The following is a 19,804-nucleotide window of genomic DNA, read 5'->3' as shown; positions in this document are numbered from 1 at the left end:
AACGCCAGAAGGTGAATGGAAACCTGAACTGTGCTACACCCAGACAGTGGCAGTTATTCAGCACTACAAAGAAATGAACTATCAAGCCGGGGTAGGCATGGAAGAGACTTGAATGCGTATTATTAAGTGAAAGAAGTCAATCTGCAAAGGATACATACTGTACGATTCCTACTATATGACATTCTGGAAAAGGCAAAACTATGAAAACAATAAAAGATCAGTGGCTGCCAGGGGTCAGGGGGAGGGAGGGATGAGCAGGTGGAGGCCAGAAGCGTTTTAGGGCCGTGAAACACTCTGTGGGTAAACCATGGACTTTGGGTGATGATGTATCAGTGTAGGTTCAGCTGTGGTAAAAAATGTACCATTCTGCCAGTGCACGTAACAGAAATCATGTTGGCAGAGCTGCTTTGGGAGATTGTTTGGCAGTTTCTTATAAAACTAAACATACTATAACTTTATAATCTAGCAGTCATGCTCCTTGGCATTTACCCATAGTAGCTGAAAACATGTCCACACAAAACCTGCACACAGATTCTTATAGAAGGTTTATTCATAATTGCCAAAATTTGGAAACAACTAAGATATCCTTCAGCAGTGAATGGATAAATGAACTGTGGTACATCTAGACAACGAAATATGTGCAGTGCTAAAACAAAATGAGTTATCAGGTATCAGGCCATAAAAAATGGAGGAATCTTAAATGCATACTAAAAGGTGCAGAAAACCAATCTGAAAAGGCTAAATACTGTATAATTCCAACTATATTATCTTCTGGAAATGCACCACTCCAGTGGGGGTTGTTGATAATGGTGGAGCCTGTGTATGTGTGGGGGCAGGAGATATACGGGAAATCTCTGTACCTTTCTCTCAATGTTGCTATGTACCTAATAATGAAGTTTGGTTTCTTTTTTAAAAAAAGAAACCATGCAAGTAAGAGAATGGATTGAAATATTTAAAGTGGTGAAAGAAGCAATAAAACATCAACCTAGAATCCAATATCCAGACAAACTATCCTTCGAAAGTGAAAGAAATTAAATACTTTCCCCTACAAACAAAAACAAAGGGTATTTGTCAGCCACAGACTTCCCTGCAAGAAATGTTAAAATATACTCATCAGACAGAAGAATAATGATACGTCAGAAACTTTAATCTACATAAATAAAGATTTATTAGAGAAAAAAAAGGTACCATTCTGGTGGACAATGTTGTTAACATCTGTATGGAAAATCTCTGTACCATCCTTTCGGTTTTGTTGTAAAGCTAAAACTGCTCTAAAACTTAAAGTATTTTTAAAAAATTTAAAAGGACACCCAGCCTGTGGGTGGCTCCTTCCCATCCATGTCCCCCAGAGGCCCCCAGGGGGAACCAGTGTTAGCTGCTCTTCACACAGCCTTCCCAGTATGTTGGGTCTATTTTCAAGCAAGTATATTTGCATATTAGCATTTCTCTTCTGTAACAGAATGACAATACTGTAGACATTAACCTATGTCTTGCTTTTTCATTTACTATAGCTCGGTGGTCTTTCCCTATCAATGTAGAGAGAATATCTTATTTTATTCTTTTTCTTTTTTTAAATAGTTGCCAAGAATTCCATCAATGACTGTTCCATAACATAGGGAACAATCCCCTACTGATAGACAGTAGATGACTTTGATATTACAAACAAAGATGTAATAAATCACTTTGGACATGTGTCATTTTGTGTGTGTTCAGGCATATCTGTAGAATAAAATCAATCCTCCAAGTAGAATGACAAAAGGTATATGCACTATAATTTTGGTAAATTACTGCCAAATTGCCCTTGATAGAGATCATATGAATTTCCAATTCCAACAGCAGTGTTATGTTAGTACCTGCTTCCTCACACCCTTCCATATTTTTAGTTATAATAGTAACATTCAGCAAACCTGAGCACCAGTTAGAGAGTCCACCTGTGAAATCGCCACAGTGTGTAAGGGCCTGGAAGTCTGCAGAAGATTGGGTTCTTGAGAGCAAAACAAAGACCTAATTAGAGACGTGTCGACTTTTTCAGCTTCTCCTGTAACTCACATTCACACCACTGGCTTACCCCAGCACCACAGAATTCCTTCTTCACACATTTCAACTTGTAGGCAAAGCCTAGGTTTTCCAGCCCTGTGCAAACCAGAAATCCATATTTCCAAGCCATTTCTCTTAAAAGGAACCAGAGCTAAGATCGTTACAGACTTGCATCCATCCTTATTGGAGGTGTCTATTTGGATGTTTTGGGCAGACCTCCTGTGAATGGCATATTGACTTTATAAAAGTAAAAGAATGATCTCTGATGATGGCTTGGGAATATATTGGTCTAACTTCCACTTCTTTCTCTTTCAGGGACAGAAATCTTGGATAGAAAAAACCTTTTGCAAAAGAGAATGTATCTTTGTAATTCCCAGCACAAAAGACCCCAACAGGTAAATTGGAAGCCATAATTAAGACTTAACCAAATCAGTGTTTATTCACCAGTTGCCAGCAACTGTTCTTCAAATGTTTATGGGCGGCGGAAGAGGAGTCAGGAAGGAGTACCAGACTCTATTCCCCACATGAGTCATTAACCAGGAAGCACTGGGCTAATAAGCCCTTCTGTTAAGATGCAGATAGCCTCAGGAAAGAATTGGTGTCCAACACTCATAATGTTATTCAGATGAGAAGAAACTTCCATCACAGGAAAGATCTGAGTGATTAACTGAATTAGCCATAATTTTATGAAAGAGTTTACTTTGCACACAAAATGTCAAACAATTTCATTCTCATCCATGAAAATGCATGTGTTATAAACAAAGCAGAAGACCTTCTAAAGCCATGGAAGTGGCCAGAGATGAATTTAGCTAAAACTTTTCATCTCTGAGAGCAAAAGCTATGAGGCTGAGTTTGGAGGGCTGAAGGGAATGATTTATCTGTACGTTGCCCGCTGTGAAATCCAGGCAGGCAGGATCACTGAAGCAGAGTGCACAGACTCTTAGAGATCACATGGTTCAAATTTACCTGACACATGCAACTTCAGTGCCCCCCATGCTCCCAAGCTCACCTCCTCCACCACCATGCCACAGATTCCATTCCCTACCTAAATCCTAATGATTACCCTCCAAGGTAAGAGATACCATTATGGGACAATGCCAGTGATCATGAAAGTCTTCCTTTTGTTGCAGCTAAATGCCCCTCGTTGTCTCAGTGGCACCCAGACCTCCTTGAGGAAACTATGTGGTTAATGACTCATGTGGGGAATGCCAGCCCTCCCTAACACCTGCCAGCACTGCAGTACCCCACACAACCAAGTGGCTAAGCAGCAGAGGAATTAGAAAGGACTTTAGGGGATCACACACAAGACCCCTCTGTGAGCAGCATGCATTTCTAGCGTGGGTTAAAAAAAAAACAAAAACGGAATGAAAAAACAACCATTTAAAGCCACTGGAAATGTTCCTAAGAACCAACAGCAAATAAATAAATGTCTATTCAAGAGAACCTACAAAAATTCAGTAAGAAAGGCTAGAGACCCTAGTATTTGAACCAAAAGAGCTTCCACCGTTCCCCCTGCCAGCTCAGTAAATTAGACTCCACTCCAGATTGCTGCAGCCAAGAATGCAGGTTTCCCTATATCCCAGTAATAGGAGGAGGACTTCAGCATTTCTCATCCTGTTCCCATATATCTGTTGCTGAAGCTAAGCCCCAGATGGGGCATTTGGGAGGTGGGGGCTCCCTTCTTCTATCCAGGCCACACAACCCTTGCAAGCAGTAACACAGAAAATGGGAGTGGCCATACTGATTTCAGGCAAAATTGATTTTAAAATAAGACAATGTTACTAGAGCTAAAGAGGGACATCTTTATAATGATAATTAGGTCAATCCATCAGGAAGATATAACAATTCTAAATACATACACACCTAATAACAGAGCAGAAAAATGCATGAAGCAAAAAACTGACAGAGATAATGGGAGAAATAAACAATTCAACAATAATAGTTGGTAACTTCAGTTCTTTCAGGAATAGATACAATCACTAGATAGCAGGTCTAAAAGGGAACAGAAGACTTGAACAACACCGTAAATCAACTAGACCTAACAGACATCTGTAGAACACTCCATCCAACAACAGAATATACATTCTTTTCAAGGGTATGGGGAACATACTCCAGGACAGACATATGTTAGGCCATAAAACAAGTCTCAACAAAGTTAAAAGGAGAGAAATAATACAAATAATATTCTCCAACCACAGTGGAATGAAATTAGAAATAAGAAATCAATAGCAGGAAAAAATAGGAAATTCACAAATATGTGGAAATTAAACAACACACTCCTAAATAAGCAATGGGTCAAAGAAGATATCAGAAAATAAATCATAAAATAATTCAAGATAATTGAAAATGAAACCAAAATTTACAGGTTGCAGCTAAAGCACAGGTGAGAGGGAAATTTATAGTTGTAAATGCCTGTTTAAGAAAGAAGAAAAATCTTAAAGAAATAACCTAAACTTCTACCATAACATGTTGGAAAAAGAAGAGCAAACTAAACCTAAAGGAAGCAGATGGAAGGAAATAATAGAGAATCAAATTTAAGTTAATAAAAGTAGGAAATTTTAAAACAATAAAGAAAAACCAATGAAATAAAAGCTAGTTCTTAGAAAAGATCAACAAAAAATTGACAGACCATTAGTTAGATTGGTGAAGAAAGAGAGAAGACTCAAAGTACTAGACTCAGAAATGAAAGGACATTACTACCAATCTTATAGAAATAAAAAAGAGTATAAAGGAATACTGTGATTTGTATACCAATGACAATAAATTAGATAACTTAGGTGAAATGGACAAATTCCAAGAAAGACTACTGAACAGATTCAAGAAAAAATACACAGGCTGAATAGACATATAAGAAGTGGAAAGATAAGATTAGTAATCAAAAATTACTCACAAAGAAAACCATGGGTCCAGGTGGCTTCACAGCTGAATTTTACCAAATATCTAAAGAATTAATATCAATTCTTCACAAAATCTTTCAAAAAATAGAAAATCAGAGAACACTTCCCAATTCATTTGTTAAGGCTAATACTATCCTGATATTAAAACCAAAGACATGACAAGAAAGGAAAACTGCAGATCAATATCTCTGTTGAATAAGCATGCAGGAATCCTAAACAAATATTACCAAGTCAAATCCAGCACCATATAAAAATAATTATACACCATAATCAACTGGGATTTATCCCAGGAATGCAATGTTGTTTTCACATCAGAAAATCAACCAATACAATACATCACATCAATATAGTAAAAAACAAAAATCACATAATCATCTCATTTGACACTAAAAACATTTGACAAAATCCTATGCTCCTTTATGATTAAAAAATAAATAAACACCCAGAAAGCTAAGAATAGAAGAGAACCTCCTCAACCTGATAGAGGACATCTATAAAAAATCCACAACTAACATCATACTTAATAGTGAAAGACTAGATTCTTTGCCCCTAACATCAGGGACAAGACAAGGATGTCCACTCTCACCACTTTCTTAAAAACTGTACTAGAGGTTCTAGCCAAGGCATCCATATTGGAAAGGAAGAATAAAATTGTCTTTATTGGCAGATGACATAATATTGTATACAGAAAATCCTAAGACATCCCTAAAAAACTGTTATAACTAGTAAGTTCAGCAAGGTTGCCGCATACAAAATCAGTATGGGAAAATCATATGTATTTCTATGTACATGCAATGAACAATATGAAAATGAAACTCACAAGACAATTCCATATGCAACAACATCAAAAAGACTACAATACTTAAAAATAAACAAAATAACTGAAAAATGTAATCTGAAAAGTACAAAACATCATTGAGAGAAATTAATAAAGATCTAAATAATTGGGAAAGCATCCCATGTTCATGGATCAGAAAATTTAACATTGTTAAGAAAGCAACATTCCTCAAATGATCTACATATAGTGCAATTCCTATAAGAATCCTAGTCGCCTTATTTGTAGAAATTGACAAGCTGATTGATATAGAATTGCAAGAGACCCAGAATAGCCAAAATAATCTCATTTCTTTTTTAAAAAAAGAACAAAGTAGGAGGACTCATGCTACCTGATTTCAAAACTTACTACAAGGCAACAGTTATCAAAGTGGTGTGGTACTGGCAGAAGGACAGACCTACAGACCAATGGAATAGAACTGAGGGTTCAGAAATAAATCCATACACTGCCAATTGGTTTTTCAGCAAGGTTGCACAACCAATGGGGAAAGAACCAAATGGTGATTTGATTTAGACCCCCACCTCACACCATATACAAAAAGTAATTCAAAATGTTTCCAAGACATAAGTGCAAGAGCTAAAACTATAAAACTTTTAGAAAAAAACATAGGGATAAATCTTCATGACATTGGAATTGGCCAAAGATTCTTAGATATGACCCCATAAGCATGAGCAGCAGCAGAAATATATTTTCAATGTTATTTGCTTGTGCAGAGAATTGTTTTATTAAACAAAAGAAGAATTCAACAATACTGAAAAATCCCAGAAGGTCACCTCCATATCTCAAGGGCATGACTGTACTTTGACACAGCATGTTCAGTAATTGATGCCCATATTGATGTTGCCAAGACATGAAAAAGTTGAAATAAATTCAGTAAGGAAGGGCAACCATCTAATGTATTTAGAATAGACTGGTATGTAAATAGGTACGATTATCTATTATTATTATTATTATCTAGTTACCTATTATGATTATTTCCAGAAAGATTATTGATTACCTGGAAAAAGGCCATCATAATGGGCATTTCTGTCCCCAGTAAAGCTGGATGAGTAAGGTGTTAGTCTGGTCCTGCTCAGGCGCTATGCTCCCACTCAGGCTACCTCATCTTGGGGAACATGTTACAGGAGATGCTGCTTTGCCTTCGTTTCTAGGTGTTGCTGTGGGCAGCTCACCAACCAGCATCTTCCTCCTCTGCCAAGTCGAACAGCTAGCAAAGATGAAGAGGAAAGCAAACAGGTGGAGACTCAGCCTGAAAAATGGTCCGTCAGCAAACACACCCAGAGCTACCCAACAGATTCCTATGGGATTCTTGAATTCCAGGGTGGTGGATACTCCAATAAAGCCATGGTAAGAGAGGTCATAGGAAGGGATGCCACTGAGCCTGCAGGCTTCATCAGGGGCCCAGCCTCCCAGACCCCCAGACTGCAGACACCTGGGTCTTCTTTCACAGGTGTGGCTCAATCTTCCTAGATACTCCACTGCAAAGAAATAGATCTGCACACTCAGCTTTTTAGCCATGACATTTGGAAACTGGGTGGTATTATAGAGAACACATAGAGATCCTTAAATCCATCCACAAATCATGCTTCCAACTCTGCAGCCATACTCATTGCTCCATTTCCAGTAGTGAGGGAGAAATTATGTTATTTGTTTTAGGGGTTTTGTTTTGTTGTTTATGACTGTGGACCTTCAGCCCCTTTTAAATGGGATAGGAGTGTCTGGAAATATTTCCCTCTGAAGTCCATCCACAGCCTTCCTGCATTTAGCTGGCCCAAGAAGACCACAGTCTTTCACATTTGCATGTCAACAGCGAGCACCCTCTGCCTTTCTGATGTGCTCTGCCAGAGAGGGGAGGCGCCAGCACTGTGATCCCTTTCAGCTAATTCTGAATAATACTCCCACGTGCCCAGTCAGATCATTTTGCAATTTCATCTTATTTCACTGGCCCAACATCACTGCTCAAATAAAATTCAGTTATGTTCCAAATACAACAACATAGGGTCTGTGGAATGGCACCATTATATTGGCATGGACGCAAAGAAGGAATTCATTGGAACCAAGGCATCTGACCATTAACCTCTTCTTCACCTTGAGGGGAAGGTCAAGTCCAGAGGTTGGCCAATGATCCCCATTCCCAGCACCCACTCACTGTGGCCAGTGAGCCACTCCATCATCAACATCCTGTCCAACCTCTGGGGCCATGGTTTCAGCTGAGCCAGCTTTGGAACTGATTCCTTCAAGATTAGGGTTGCCAGGTAAAATATAAGACATCCAGTTATATTTGAATTTCAAATAAACAATGGATAATTTTTCAGTATAATTATGTCCCAATATTGCATGAGGCACACTTACACTGACATATTTTTTTTGTTGTTCACATAAAATTCAAATTTAACTGGGTGTCTGTGTTTTTATTTGCTAAATCTGGCAGTCATTCCAAAGTTCCCTTCTGTCACTTGGCCACAGACTCACACAGAGGGCCTGAGAATCCCGAGGGAGAGAAAGCCAGACAGCCCTTGCTTGGACATGAGCCATACCCCTGTTCTGCTGTGATACAAGAGGCAACACCAAGATTGCACACTGAGTGTCACACACTCTTTTGCAGTATATCCGCGTATCCTATGACACCAAGCCAGATTTGTTGCTTCATCTCATGGTGAAAGACTGGCAGCTGGAACTCCCTAAGCTCTTAATATCCGTGCATGGAGGCCTCCAGAACTTTGAGATGCAGCCCAAGCTGAAACAGGTCTTTGGGAAAGGACTGATCAAGGCCGCCATGACCACCGGGGCCTGGATCTTCACTGGGGGCGTCAGCACGGGTAAGAGCAGGCCCTTACCTGTGCTGTGGGCATACAGACCCAGAACTCACTGTGGGTCCCAAAGAGCTTTTGAATGATTAAGATAAAAAAAAAACATATTGCATCTTGATAATATTTATGACAGAAGTGAAATCCTTATTCAGTAGCTTGTTTTTTATTTTGGTATGATTAATGGTCCACATTTTCTGGCTCCCACTACAGGCCATTCCTTGAACTGAACCCTCATTTTCACTGAAGCTCTTGGCAGTCCTTTTCCCATCATCTGGGAGAAGAACCTAGGGCACAGAGAGGCTGAGGGACGTGGGGGGCAGTCCGGCTCTCAGCGTCAGCTGAATCCAGCCAAAGATTGCCAAAGAGTCCCCAGCCACTTCCATCCTTAAGTCTTAGAAACTTGTGAAGGAAATCCCTGCACATTGCTTTGGTTTGGGTTTTGGTTTTCCCTTTTCTGGAAGCTAAGGAAGGATGTTTAGTTATTATAGACTCAGACTTTCAGTGTACTGTCTTTTAATGATGAAGATCATTATGTGTCAAGCCTGTTCAGGAGGGAATGGAGTGCTTGAGAGAAGGAACTCCTAAAGTTCATAAATGTGGTGTGATGGGAGGTAAAGAGCCTGAAGATATGACATATGGCTGCTCACAGGTGTCATCAGCCACGTAGGGGATGCCTTAAAAGACCACTCCTCCAAGTCCAGAGGCCGGGTTTGTGCTATAGGAATTGCTCCATGGGGCATTGTGGAGAATAAAGAAGACCTGGTCGGAAAAGATGTAAGTGTTTTCTCCCCAGACAGTGGCAATTTTTAAAAATCAAAGTCTTTACTTTGAGATAATTGTAGATTCACCTGCAGTTGTAAGAAATAATAAAGAGAGATGCCATATACCTTTCCCCTTTCCCCAGTGGTAGCATCCTGCAAAACTATGGTGCAATATCACAACCAGGATGTTGACATCAATACAGTTAAGGTGCAGAACATTTCCATCACCACTAGGAAGTTGTCTAATAAACCATACCTAGTTCCCTACTACCTCCACAACCTCCTTAACCCCTGGCAACCACTAATCTGCCCCCCTCATCTCTATAATTTTATCATTTCAAGAATATTATATAAATGGGATCATATATACTCTGTAACCTTTGAGGACTGACTGTTTTCATTCCACATAATCCTCTTGAGATCCTTCAGGTTGTCATGAGTACCAACCATGCATTCTTTTTTAATGCTGAGTGATATTCCATGGTATGGATGTGACACAATTTGCTTAACCACTTATCTGTTGAAGTGCATCTGAGTTGTTTCTAGTTAGGTTATTACAAATGAAGCTGCCGTAAGCATCTGTGTACAGGCTTTTGTGTTAACACAAGTTATTTCTCTGCAAGACTTGCTAGGAATGCACCTGCTGGGCCATCACTAATTAAAGTGCTGGTGTCCCTCATACGCAGCTGGTGGGATTGCAAACTGGTGCAGCCACTATGGAAAGCTGTATGGAAACTTCTCAAAAAATGAATAATAAAAATACCATATGACCCAGCAGTTCCACTTCTGGGAATTTACCCATAGAAACAAAATCACTAATCAAAAAAGCTATATGCACTCCTATGTTTATTGCAGCATTATTTACAACAGCCAAAATATGGAAACAACCTAAATGCCCATCAATAGGTGAATGGATAAAATAGATGTGATTTCATATATACAATGGCATATTACTTACCATAAAAAGTATGATATCTTGCCATTTACAACAGCATGGATGGACTTAGAAGGTGTTATGCTCAGTGAAATGAGTCAAAGACAAATACCATATGATTTCACTCATATGTGGAATCTAAAAAACAAAACAAACAAACAAAATTAAAATGGACTCATAAACACAGAGAACAGACTGGTGGTTACCATTAGGGGAGAGGGGCATGGGAATGGATGAAATAGGTGAAGGGAAAAAAATTAGTGAGAATGTTTGATATCTTGATCTGGGCAATGCTTACATGAGTGTGTACTCATGTCAAAACCCATCAAGCGGTACAGTAAGATTTGTGCATTCTACTGTATGCACCTCAGTATATTTAAAAATTTTTTAATGAATAAATAAAATGTTGACTTGTCATTATCTAAAACAATTTGCTTTTTTAAATTTAAGATAGAAACTCGCCCCCACCAACAATATATCCGTCAGTAGAGAGGATAGGGAAGTGAGAGTCGATCTAAGAGCACAATTAGATGAAGCAGTTGCCATGTATAAATGCGTTCTCACTTCCTCTGTTAGTGTGAGTATCTAAGCGCTGCAGCTCTGATTTGCGCTGTGCATTTTGTCAGGTAACGAGAGTGTACCAGACCATGTCCAACCCTCTAAGTAAGCTCGCCATGCTCAACAGCTCCCACACCCACTTCATCCTGGCCGACAACGGCACCCTGGGCAGATACGGCGCTGAGGTGAAGCTCCGGAGGCAACTGGAAAAGCACATCTCTCTGCAGAAAATCAACACGAGTAAGTTCTGGCGAAGGCCACGGGCACTGGGCTGCTGCCGTCATCGTGCAAACCAGGCTGAGAAGGAAGCCGCCCAAGGGCCTTTAGAGCTTTGGCGGTGATTCTCGTTAGGTCAGCAGAGGATTCCTGGCCTAGACCCCGTAGCTGAGCCACCTGCATAGCGCACCCGTTGAGCTGTGCCCGGATGCTTTGCCCCGGGTTCCCGAGGAGGAGGAGGGGTGCTGATACCTTGAACAGCCCTGCCGCGGTTGCCATGGAGATGGCATTGCCCAACCTGTTACCCAGCGCGTCCAGTTCCCTGTAATTACTGCAGTCATTTCTTTCAAGTTTGAACAGGAAAAATGTTTCTTGTTCAAAGATGCAGTATGATTTGATCAACTGGTAAGTTTTATAAGATATTAAATAAGTAGCTTTGGGACCTCACCCAGACTAAGAAGGGCCAAGTGGGGAACCTCTGCAGAGGGTCGCAGGAGCCATCTGCTCCCCACAGCCTGCCTGGGAGCACATCTCTGCAGAAGAGCAACACCAGGAAGTTCTGGCACAGCCCCTCTGCCATGGAGACACTGTGGGGGTCAAGCTGAAGAAAGGAAAGAACCACAGCCAGACAAAACGATAGTAACAACAACCGGTTAGAATGAAAATGGCTGGTGTGATCTGTTGGAACACGATCATACTCCAGCAATTCTTACTGTTGAACTGTTGTTAAAAGATCTTAGAGTGTTTTGGTTTTACCATTACCAGCTAGATTTTTTTGAAAGCCAGTCTAGGCCTGGAAATGGTGACTATGAGGCATAATTTAGGGCCTCTGAGACGGCACAAGTGGCTGGAATGGAGATGGTCCTCAATGACAGGTGGATTTCCAAGGATTGGATCTTGTTAATTAACTGGTTGATGACTGCATTTTTTATTCCTGCATTTTTTAATTTTCCTGGACTTGTAAGTGTTCACACTGCCCAACTTTACCTGGCCATGTGACTTGTGGGCTTCCCTTTGTCATCCTTTGCCTAGGGCTCTGAGTGGGGCAGGGACAGCAAAGGGGTGCTCAGTCGTCACCTCTCACAGCACAGAGCTTGGGGAGTCAACCCTAAACCAAGAAAAACCAATTCTAGAAAAGAAAGTGATTTGGCCATCATATTCCTGAAAATCTAGAGTGCCAAGACTTGCTGGAGTTAGCAATCTCAAAGGCAGGGTCCATAATATCTTGATCCATTTTTCCAGTATTTCTGGGCCAGAGCCTGGCACAAAACAGACCCTCAAGGCATATTTGCTGAAATGAACTTAACTGAGATTATTCCAATAGGAGAAGACAAAGTTGTTAAAATTTTGAAGAATTCTTGACTGTAAGGAAGCATCATGGAAGCAAAGAAGAAGCTCTGAATTCAGCTCCTGGAAATTCTTAGATCTCCTCCCAACGTATGCTAGTGGATTTTATATTTAAAGCCTTCAGAGTTATGAGGCCAAGGGTGTTTCTCCTATTTGCTGTTTGTTAATGTTTATCAACTAACTCCCATCCCATCTAACAGACACCTGGTGAAACATGCTCAGGATTTAAACTGCTGTGACCATTTTGGGTACAATCGTGGAGCAGGGAATCGGTCTCTGGCCCTCCCGCTCCTGCTGTGCTACCTCTCCGGAATCCCAGGCTCTTGGAATCCGGCTGCCTCCTGCTTCTCAGAGTCCACCCTGCTAGTGCTGCCGCCAGCGTTAGCCCCTTCCTACCCTGTTCCTCGACAGTCCTCCTATCCGATAGAGACAGAGGGTGGGAGCAATTATTAACTGACAGGCAAATGGTGGTCTGTAGGTTGGCCTCCCCAGTTAACTCGCCACCTGTTGCAGGTACTGCAAGCATGCCACTTAAGGTTTGCAGAATACTTTGATGGCTGGACAATTTCTTCCATTTTGTATCTATTGCTCCTTTAGGAGCTGAGCGAGGCATTGTGATGATTCACCTTTTACAGAGAGTCATCTATAGTCATGGCAGCTTGGTGATTGGTCCAAGGCACTCAGGCTAATATGTGCGAGGCCGGGAACTAAACTGAGCTCCCCTATCCCTGGCCTATATCCTCTTTCACTGTGTCATTCTTTAAGGGACAGCCACTGTGGGGGATTTCACCTGGGGCAGGGCAACAAGGGAGGCTTATTTTCATCTTCCAATATTTGTCACAGGTCACCTGGAAGAGCCTGTCTGCCAGGTGAGTTATATATGGAGACTACCTGCAGATGATTCAGAAAGTTCATGATGTTAAGATACTGGTTTTTCCAGTGAGGCCATAATACGGGGTTTGAATAAAAGAATGAAAACAGTCATCACGTGCCAGAATCCTTCAAGTCTCTTGAACACTAACACCACAGGGAGCACCCCGGAAGTGGTACAGGTTTGACCCTTCCCTGTGTTCCAGGAATTGACACAAGCAGGCAGGCAGTGTCATGACATTGGTCTGTACAGTGAATGTGGGTTTTGTTGCAGGAATGGGGCAAGGTGTGCCCGTTGTGGGCCTCGTGGTGGAAGGAGGCCCTAACGTGGTTTCCGTCGCCCTGGAATACCTCCGAGAGGACCCTCCAGTCCCCGTGGTGGTTTGTGACGGCAGCGGCCGAGCCTCGGACATCCTGTCTTTTGCACACAAGTACTGTGATGAAGGAGGGTAGGATTTCTGATATGTTGTGAAGGATGGGTTTTTAAGTGCCCTCTTGTTAGGCCAAGAAGACAACCTTAAATGATACATTTAGCCATTCCAAAAATGTTAAAAATGAAGATTTACTAGATCTCCTCTCCCATTTCCCGAGGCCAGCATGTGAGGGAGCTGTCAGAGCATGCTCTCTTTCTTATGGAATTCTTTCTCTGGGAGAATACACTCTCTTCCAGCTTCATTTTCCCTTACAAGGTTTCCAACGAGCCTGGAATTTAGGCCAAGTGTGAATGCAGTTTTTGACTATGGTCCCTTTTTGTCTCCTAGCAGGGGGTACCCTCCAGTGGTAAAGTTTCAAATCAAAGATAGCAGTCAGACATAGAGATGTCTGATTCATTCATGTACAGATTTAACTGGTGTTTCTTCTTTTGTGTTTCCTTGGAACAGGATAATAAATGAATCCCTCAGGGATCAGCTTCTAGTTACCATTCAGAAAACATTTAATTACAACAAGACACAATCACATCAGCTGTTTGCAATTATAATGGAGTGCATGAAAAAGAGAGAACTCGTAAGTGTCTTGCGCTTATTTCCAAACCAGCTCCATAGAGAGAATTATGTTTCCTTTTTAATTCTGTCCATGTGTTCACGATGGAGTTGTTCGGATTTTAGGTCAGCCTTTTCCAAGAGGCAGTTTGCAAGTCTATACCAAATTGGCCGTTACATCCACATTATGGAAGCAGAATATGCACATGCAGAGGAGGGAAGAGGGAGCCAGGTGCTTTCAGACCCAAATGTCTGCTGATACCATGCCACATGGTACCAATTCTGACGCTCATGATAATTAATCAGATTGAAAGACTTGTAGAGAGACATACGCTTACAAAATTCTATCGCTTCACTTTCAAAATACAGTAATTATTTCCCACTCATTCCCCTCTCAAATCGTGCTTCTAAGAAATAGGCACTCTTGTTTGCATGTGTTAAGACAGCGCTTCAAGATTGTAAATGTACAAATTTCCTACAAGTATATCAAATCTGAGTAGAAGCGATTTTGTCTTCCCTGGTAGCAATTTAAATATTGGAGTGTAGATCCTGAATGGCTCCCTCCTCACCAGGGCGTTGGCACAGAGTGGGTAAATAATAAAACACAGGCCCTGGCAAGGCTGCAAAGTCAGGACAAGCAATGCTGTCACCTCTGGAAATCAAATGTGCCTGGTTACAGTCGTGTAGCTCTCAGAGTCCTTGCACTATGCATGTCTCTATAGTCCTTTTTAAAAACAATACCCCAATTCTCCCTTGTATTTTCAACTTTGCTTTACCCAATCTTTTCATGATCAACCTGTTTTCAGGTCACCGTGTTCAGAATGGGTGCTGAGGGTCAGCAAGACATCGAGATGGCAATTTTAACTGCCCTGCTGAAAGGTGAGCTCTCAGGAAAGGGCTACTCCTGCCCTTTGAGTGCTGGCACAGCTCATGACTGGGAAAACCCTCTCCCTCTTCTGCCAGGAACTGCGGCTATTGCTGACAGAGCCGCGAGCCAGTCAGGCTACCTTATCCCTGCATGAAGCTACCGCAGCGTGACAAAGTTCAAAAGGGGTTTCTTGAGAGGGGGTGTTTTCTGTAGGTGCCAATGCCCATAATGGGCTGAAGTCAGAACCAGTTTCTATTTGTAACTAGTTCACTAAAGGTTTCAACTCAGAGAGGGCAAAACGAGAAATGGCTTTTCATTTGCAACCACTGTATCCTGCTTCTTATGGTGGGCCGCAACCTGGCCTTTCAGGGGGGTCACTCAAGGTCATGCACTTCCTCCCTGACTCTCTGCTACACTGGGATAATGAGGGAACAGAGACAAGAGGAGAGAGGGTGTCACCCCCAGGCCAGCTGCCGAGCAGTGCTGTGCTGGTCTCCCCGTGGCTGGGGGCCGTGCTCACCTTCGTCTGCAGGGGCAGCACCCCTGGGCGGGGCCTGGTACATGTCTGGGCAGTCCCCGGGCTCCTGCCTCTTGCGGACGAGGGCTCTAGAGCCCCTGGGTTCTCCTCTGCCCCTCCCAGCGCGACCACACCGAGCTGACAGGGGAAGAGGCTGCCTCCACCCTGCCCCCAGGCTGCTCTTTGAGAACGCGGAGCCCTGAGCTTCGGGGCCTGGGGGTCACCCAGAGGCAGGGGAAAAGGCAGTGGTGCTCAGCTCCAGGGCAGCGCTGAATCCGCCTGGGGCAGCCCATGCTCGCCACGCAGCACCTGCCAAACTCTGGGCTGCCCAGGCACGGAGTGAGAAACGCCTCGTTTCTTGCCTTTCCAGGAACAAACGCATCAGCTCCGGACCAGCTGAGCTTGGCGCTGGCTTGGAACCGCGTTGACATAGCACGAAGCCAAATCTTTGTCTTTGGGCCCCACTGGCCGGTGAAACTAAATGTTTTCCAGTTCATACCGTTTATCATGACTTTGTGCAGATGATATATTAGTATGTTCTCCCATGTGACACAGATCTCAGGAAATTATCTGGGGTTTCTGATGAGCCACGGTGTAATCCATTTGGATTATTAGGAGATGTTGCTATTTAACTTCCAAGACCCAGTCAGAAGAGCTACCAGCAGTAATCACAGATTCAAACCAGATTCTTGAAGAAATAATCACTAAAAATTTACCATTGCTGGTAATAGTGCGCTTTTTTTCTTTTAAAGAAGAAAAGAGCTCATTCAAAATTAAATATAATGATTGCATTGGGAGCACTGACTTCTCAAACTATGTTCCACGAAACCCTGGAGGCCTAGAGAACTGTGTGTGTGTGTGTGTGTGTGTGTGTGTGTGTGTGTGTGTGTGTGTATCAGTGTATTGTGTGCATGTGTCTGTGAGTAGCACACGTGTAGCCTGCATAATATGTGTGTGGATGTGTGGTCTGTAATATATGCATGTGGTTTAGTGTGTGTGTGTGTGTGACATGCGTCTGTGGTATCTGTGAGTGTGATATGTGTAATGTGTGAGATGTTTGTATGTGTGTGATATGGTTCTGAGTGGTGTGTTGTGAGGGTGTCTATAATGAGTATGTGTGACAGGCTACTCTACACCTGCTCCCTCAATCAAAGCAACTTCTTTGATCTGCTTTGTGGATTGGGATTCAGGGTAAATTTTTGTTTGCAAAAAGGGCTTTCATGCTTTAAAAGGGTTTGGAATACCTAGAGGGTTCATTTTGGATTTTAAAGACCATATTTCTCAAAATATGCTTGGCATATCACTGCACAAGTGCATTTCATTTTTTACAATTACTCTTTATCAAATTAGTGTGAAGAGTTTGTGGAAAAGATGAGTCCATTAAAGGAAAAAGATCCAGGGGCAGTGCATTTGTGTCTGTTGCTTATTGAATTATGCAAATTAAGAAGAATAGTATGGTACCTTAAGTAGTGTCATTTCCTTTTTAATCTCCCATGGTTTTCTCTAATTTTCCTACTCTTGGTAAGGGAATTCAGAGCAAAATAAATTGACCCAGGAAGGCTATGAGGCACAATGCCATAGCAGAGAACCTGAAAGATTCCAAGAAGGGCTGCAAAGATGAACTCTGCCGTGAGCTCTTGAGACCTACTCAGGAAGAAAGGTTCAAGTCTTGTTTGTCTGTTTTTTTCTTTTCCAATGAGCAACTTGCCAAGGACGCATTTGTGACTCAGCCATACAGAGAGAGCTATGCTTCTGAGATTATAGAAAAAGCCTAACCCAGGGGACCTGCCCCAACATGCAGGCCCTGCCTGGCGCATAATGATGGCTCTGGACCTCCCTGGGCAGGTCCTCCTTTAGCCTAGGAATGCAGTTGCTCTGTATCCACCGACTGGGGTTGTATCATAATGTGCAAGGAGGCATAAGTGGTCTCCTGCCCTGTAGTCAGTCTTTCTGCTAATCACCATGCTTTCTACCCACCATTAACTCATTCTTTGAGAATCTGGTCCCACCTCTACATTACTCATTGTGGATGTCAGCTTCTTTTCCACGGTTTTAACTGCCCAGCAATACTTCCAGAAATCTGTTAATAGCTCTGGTCTACCTCTCCTCCCTGAAATGGAGTTTTCTTTGTCATAGTTCTCTGCGGTCATTTCCATGGAGAAGGAGGGAAAGCAGGAAACATATGATCAAGACTGCAACCTGGAACCAAAAGTCCTTCACTGTAGCCCCACAAGGGGTATCTGGTCTCCAAAGTCTTCCTTTAATAGTTTAAGTGCTCAATTTACTATATGTCTGTACATTTATAGTCTCTCTATAATTCTTACTGGTCTAATAGTGAGTTGGTGCTAGGCAGGACTTGAGAATTGCTATACAACAAGCCAATCCTAGGTCTGTTATATCTCACTAGTCAAAATTTGTGTATCTATATTTTTTTATTATTAAATGAAAAAATAAAAAATAACAACAAAGAGAGAGTAGTGCTTGATACACACATGTAACAAGGTAATTTATTTATATTGAATCACAAAAACTAGGGCTAATAATTTTTGAAAGGAAATAGATGAAACTTAATCTGAGCACCTGGGAGCAAGTCCTGGGGACACTGAGACTGCTGCCCATTTTAAATACAAAAGTCTCCAAACCTTAGCCAGCTCACTAAGATTTTAGAAGCAGAATGAAATGCTTGTTTACTTATCAGAATGAGAACTATTTATTTGGCTTCTATCTGGAAGAGGGCCTGTCCTTATCAAAATCATGAACTAGAATCAAAAATCTAAAGTAGAAGTTAGTAAAAGTACCTGATGTTTGGATAATATACTGTGCCACGGCCCTGTGTTTACATACCTGAACATTACTGATCAGCCTCCGCAGCTCTGAGAGAGGCCTGATTGTCCTCATTTTGTAATTTGGAAAAAAATGATATATCTAAGAAGTTAAGCAACTTTTCTCAAGTTTACTCATCACACTCTGCATAGCATATAGACCAAAGATGAATTCTCAAGAGAAATTTTTAAATCTTTTTAACTAAATGAAAGTGAAGATATAACTTATCAAAATTTGTAGGATGCAGCAAAAGTAGTGCCTAGAGGAAAATTCTTAGCAGTGAATGCATATATTAGAATAAAAATTAGAGCAGAAATCAATGACATTGAAAATAGTAAATCAACCAAGGAAGTTTATAAAACCAAAATCTAGTTCTCTGAAAAGATCGAGAAAATTGATAAGCCTCTAGCCAGGCTAACTAAGAAGAAAAAAGAAATGACACAAATTACTAGTATTAGAAATAAAAGAGGGCACATCACTATTAATCCCATGGATATTCAAAGAATAATAAGGGAATATCAGTAATGACATCTCTAGACAGTGATTGTTCAACCCTTATTTGTGAAGAGGAATTTCCTCTACCCAGGCATGGCCCATGCCATCCCACATCCTTTTAAAAGAGTGGTGTCTACAAATTAACACCCTGTGTGGTGTAATCTTACTGATGAAGCCCAGAGAAGGACTGTCACATGCCTTGTCTGGGACTACACTTCTAGTAATACAGCAGTATGTAATTTTTCACTAATATTAAGTTTCCGTTTGCAGAAATTCCCAAGGGTTTGTCAGGTGCACACTTCCTAAACCACACCTCCCTCATCCTGCAGCTCTGGGGTTAGCTATTTGGGGCCTCAGCTGGGCCCGGGTGGATGACATTGTTCCTTGTTATATTTCATCTTGCTAGATTCAGTCCATTATTTCAGCCTGTCAAGATTTTTAAATTCCAGTTATGTTACCCATTGTACTTACTGTTTTCCTTCAATCTATTCAAATGCCACAAGTACCCTCTCCACAGTCTGTCACACCTCTCTTATTATTTGTGATTCTTCTGGAATAGTTGTGTTTAAAGTATATTAGTTAGAAGAGCCCTTTCTACAAATGGCATCTGGAGTAGGGTGACCGCATACAGAGCAAATGAGAGCTGAGCCCATCCTACTGTCCACCTTCATCCAGGTAGACCTTGAAGCCATTTCTCAGAACCAAGGACTCTGCTGGCTTAGGCTAAAAGCTAGTCCTCCAAGATTGCCAACAGAGGTCTTAGAATCCTAGGGTATGACCCGCAAAGGAGACGGGGTGAACTTGTGTGAGCACCCAGAGAGTCTCATACCATGCTTGGCCACCTCTCTTCCATCCT

At 41.7% G+C, this 19,804-nt stretch overlaps 1 protein-coding gene across 1 annotated transcript in view; it reads left to right on the top strand.

The window, feature by feature from the left end:
- TRPM1 (transient receptor potential cation channel subfamily M member 1) overlaps window positions 1-19,804 on the top strand; it is an 88,632-nt gene that overhangs the window by 21,360 nt on the left and 47,468 nt on the right. The window contains exons 2-10 of the mRNA XM_036878709.2: window positions 2,353-2,432; window positions 6,921-7,116; window positions 8,375-8,588; window positions 9,229-9,353; window positions 10,901-11,072; window positions 13,540-13,714; window positions 14,147-14,270; window positions 15,052-15,124; window positions 16,001-16,101. Coding sequence (XP_036734604.2) covers window positions 2,353-2,432; window positions 6,921-7,116; window positions 8,375-8,588; window positions 9,229-9,353; window positions 10,901-11,072; window positions 13,540-13,714; window positions 14,147-14,270; window positions 15,052-15,124; window positions 16,001-16,101 — 1,260 coding nt within the window. The remainder of the gene's footprint in view (window positions 1-2,352; window positions 2,433-6,920; window positions 7,117-8,374; window positions 8,589-9,228; window positions 9,354-10,900; window positions 11,073-13,539; window positions 13,715-14,146; window positions 14,271-15,051; window positions 15,125-16,000; window positions 16,102-19,804) is intronic.

The sequence above is a fragment of the Manis pentadactyla genome, chromosome 18 (assembly GCF_030020395.1).
Source record: "Manis pentadactyla isolate mManPen7 chromosome 18, mManPen7.hap1, whole genome shotgun sequence".
NCBI classification, from domain to species: domain Eukaryota; kingdom Metazoa; phylum Chordata; class Mammalia; order Pholidota; family Manidae; genus Manis; species Manis pentadactyla.
This window is presented reverse-complemented; position numbering and strand designations above follow the sequence as displayed.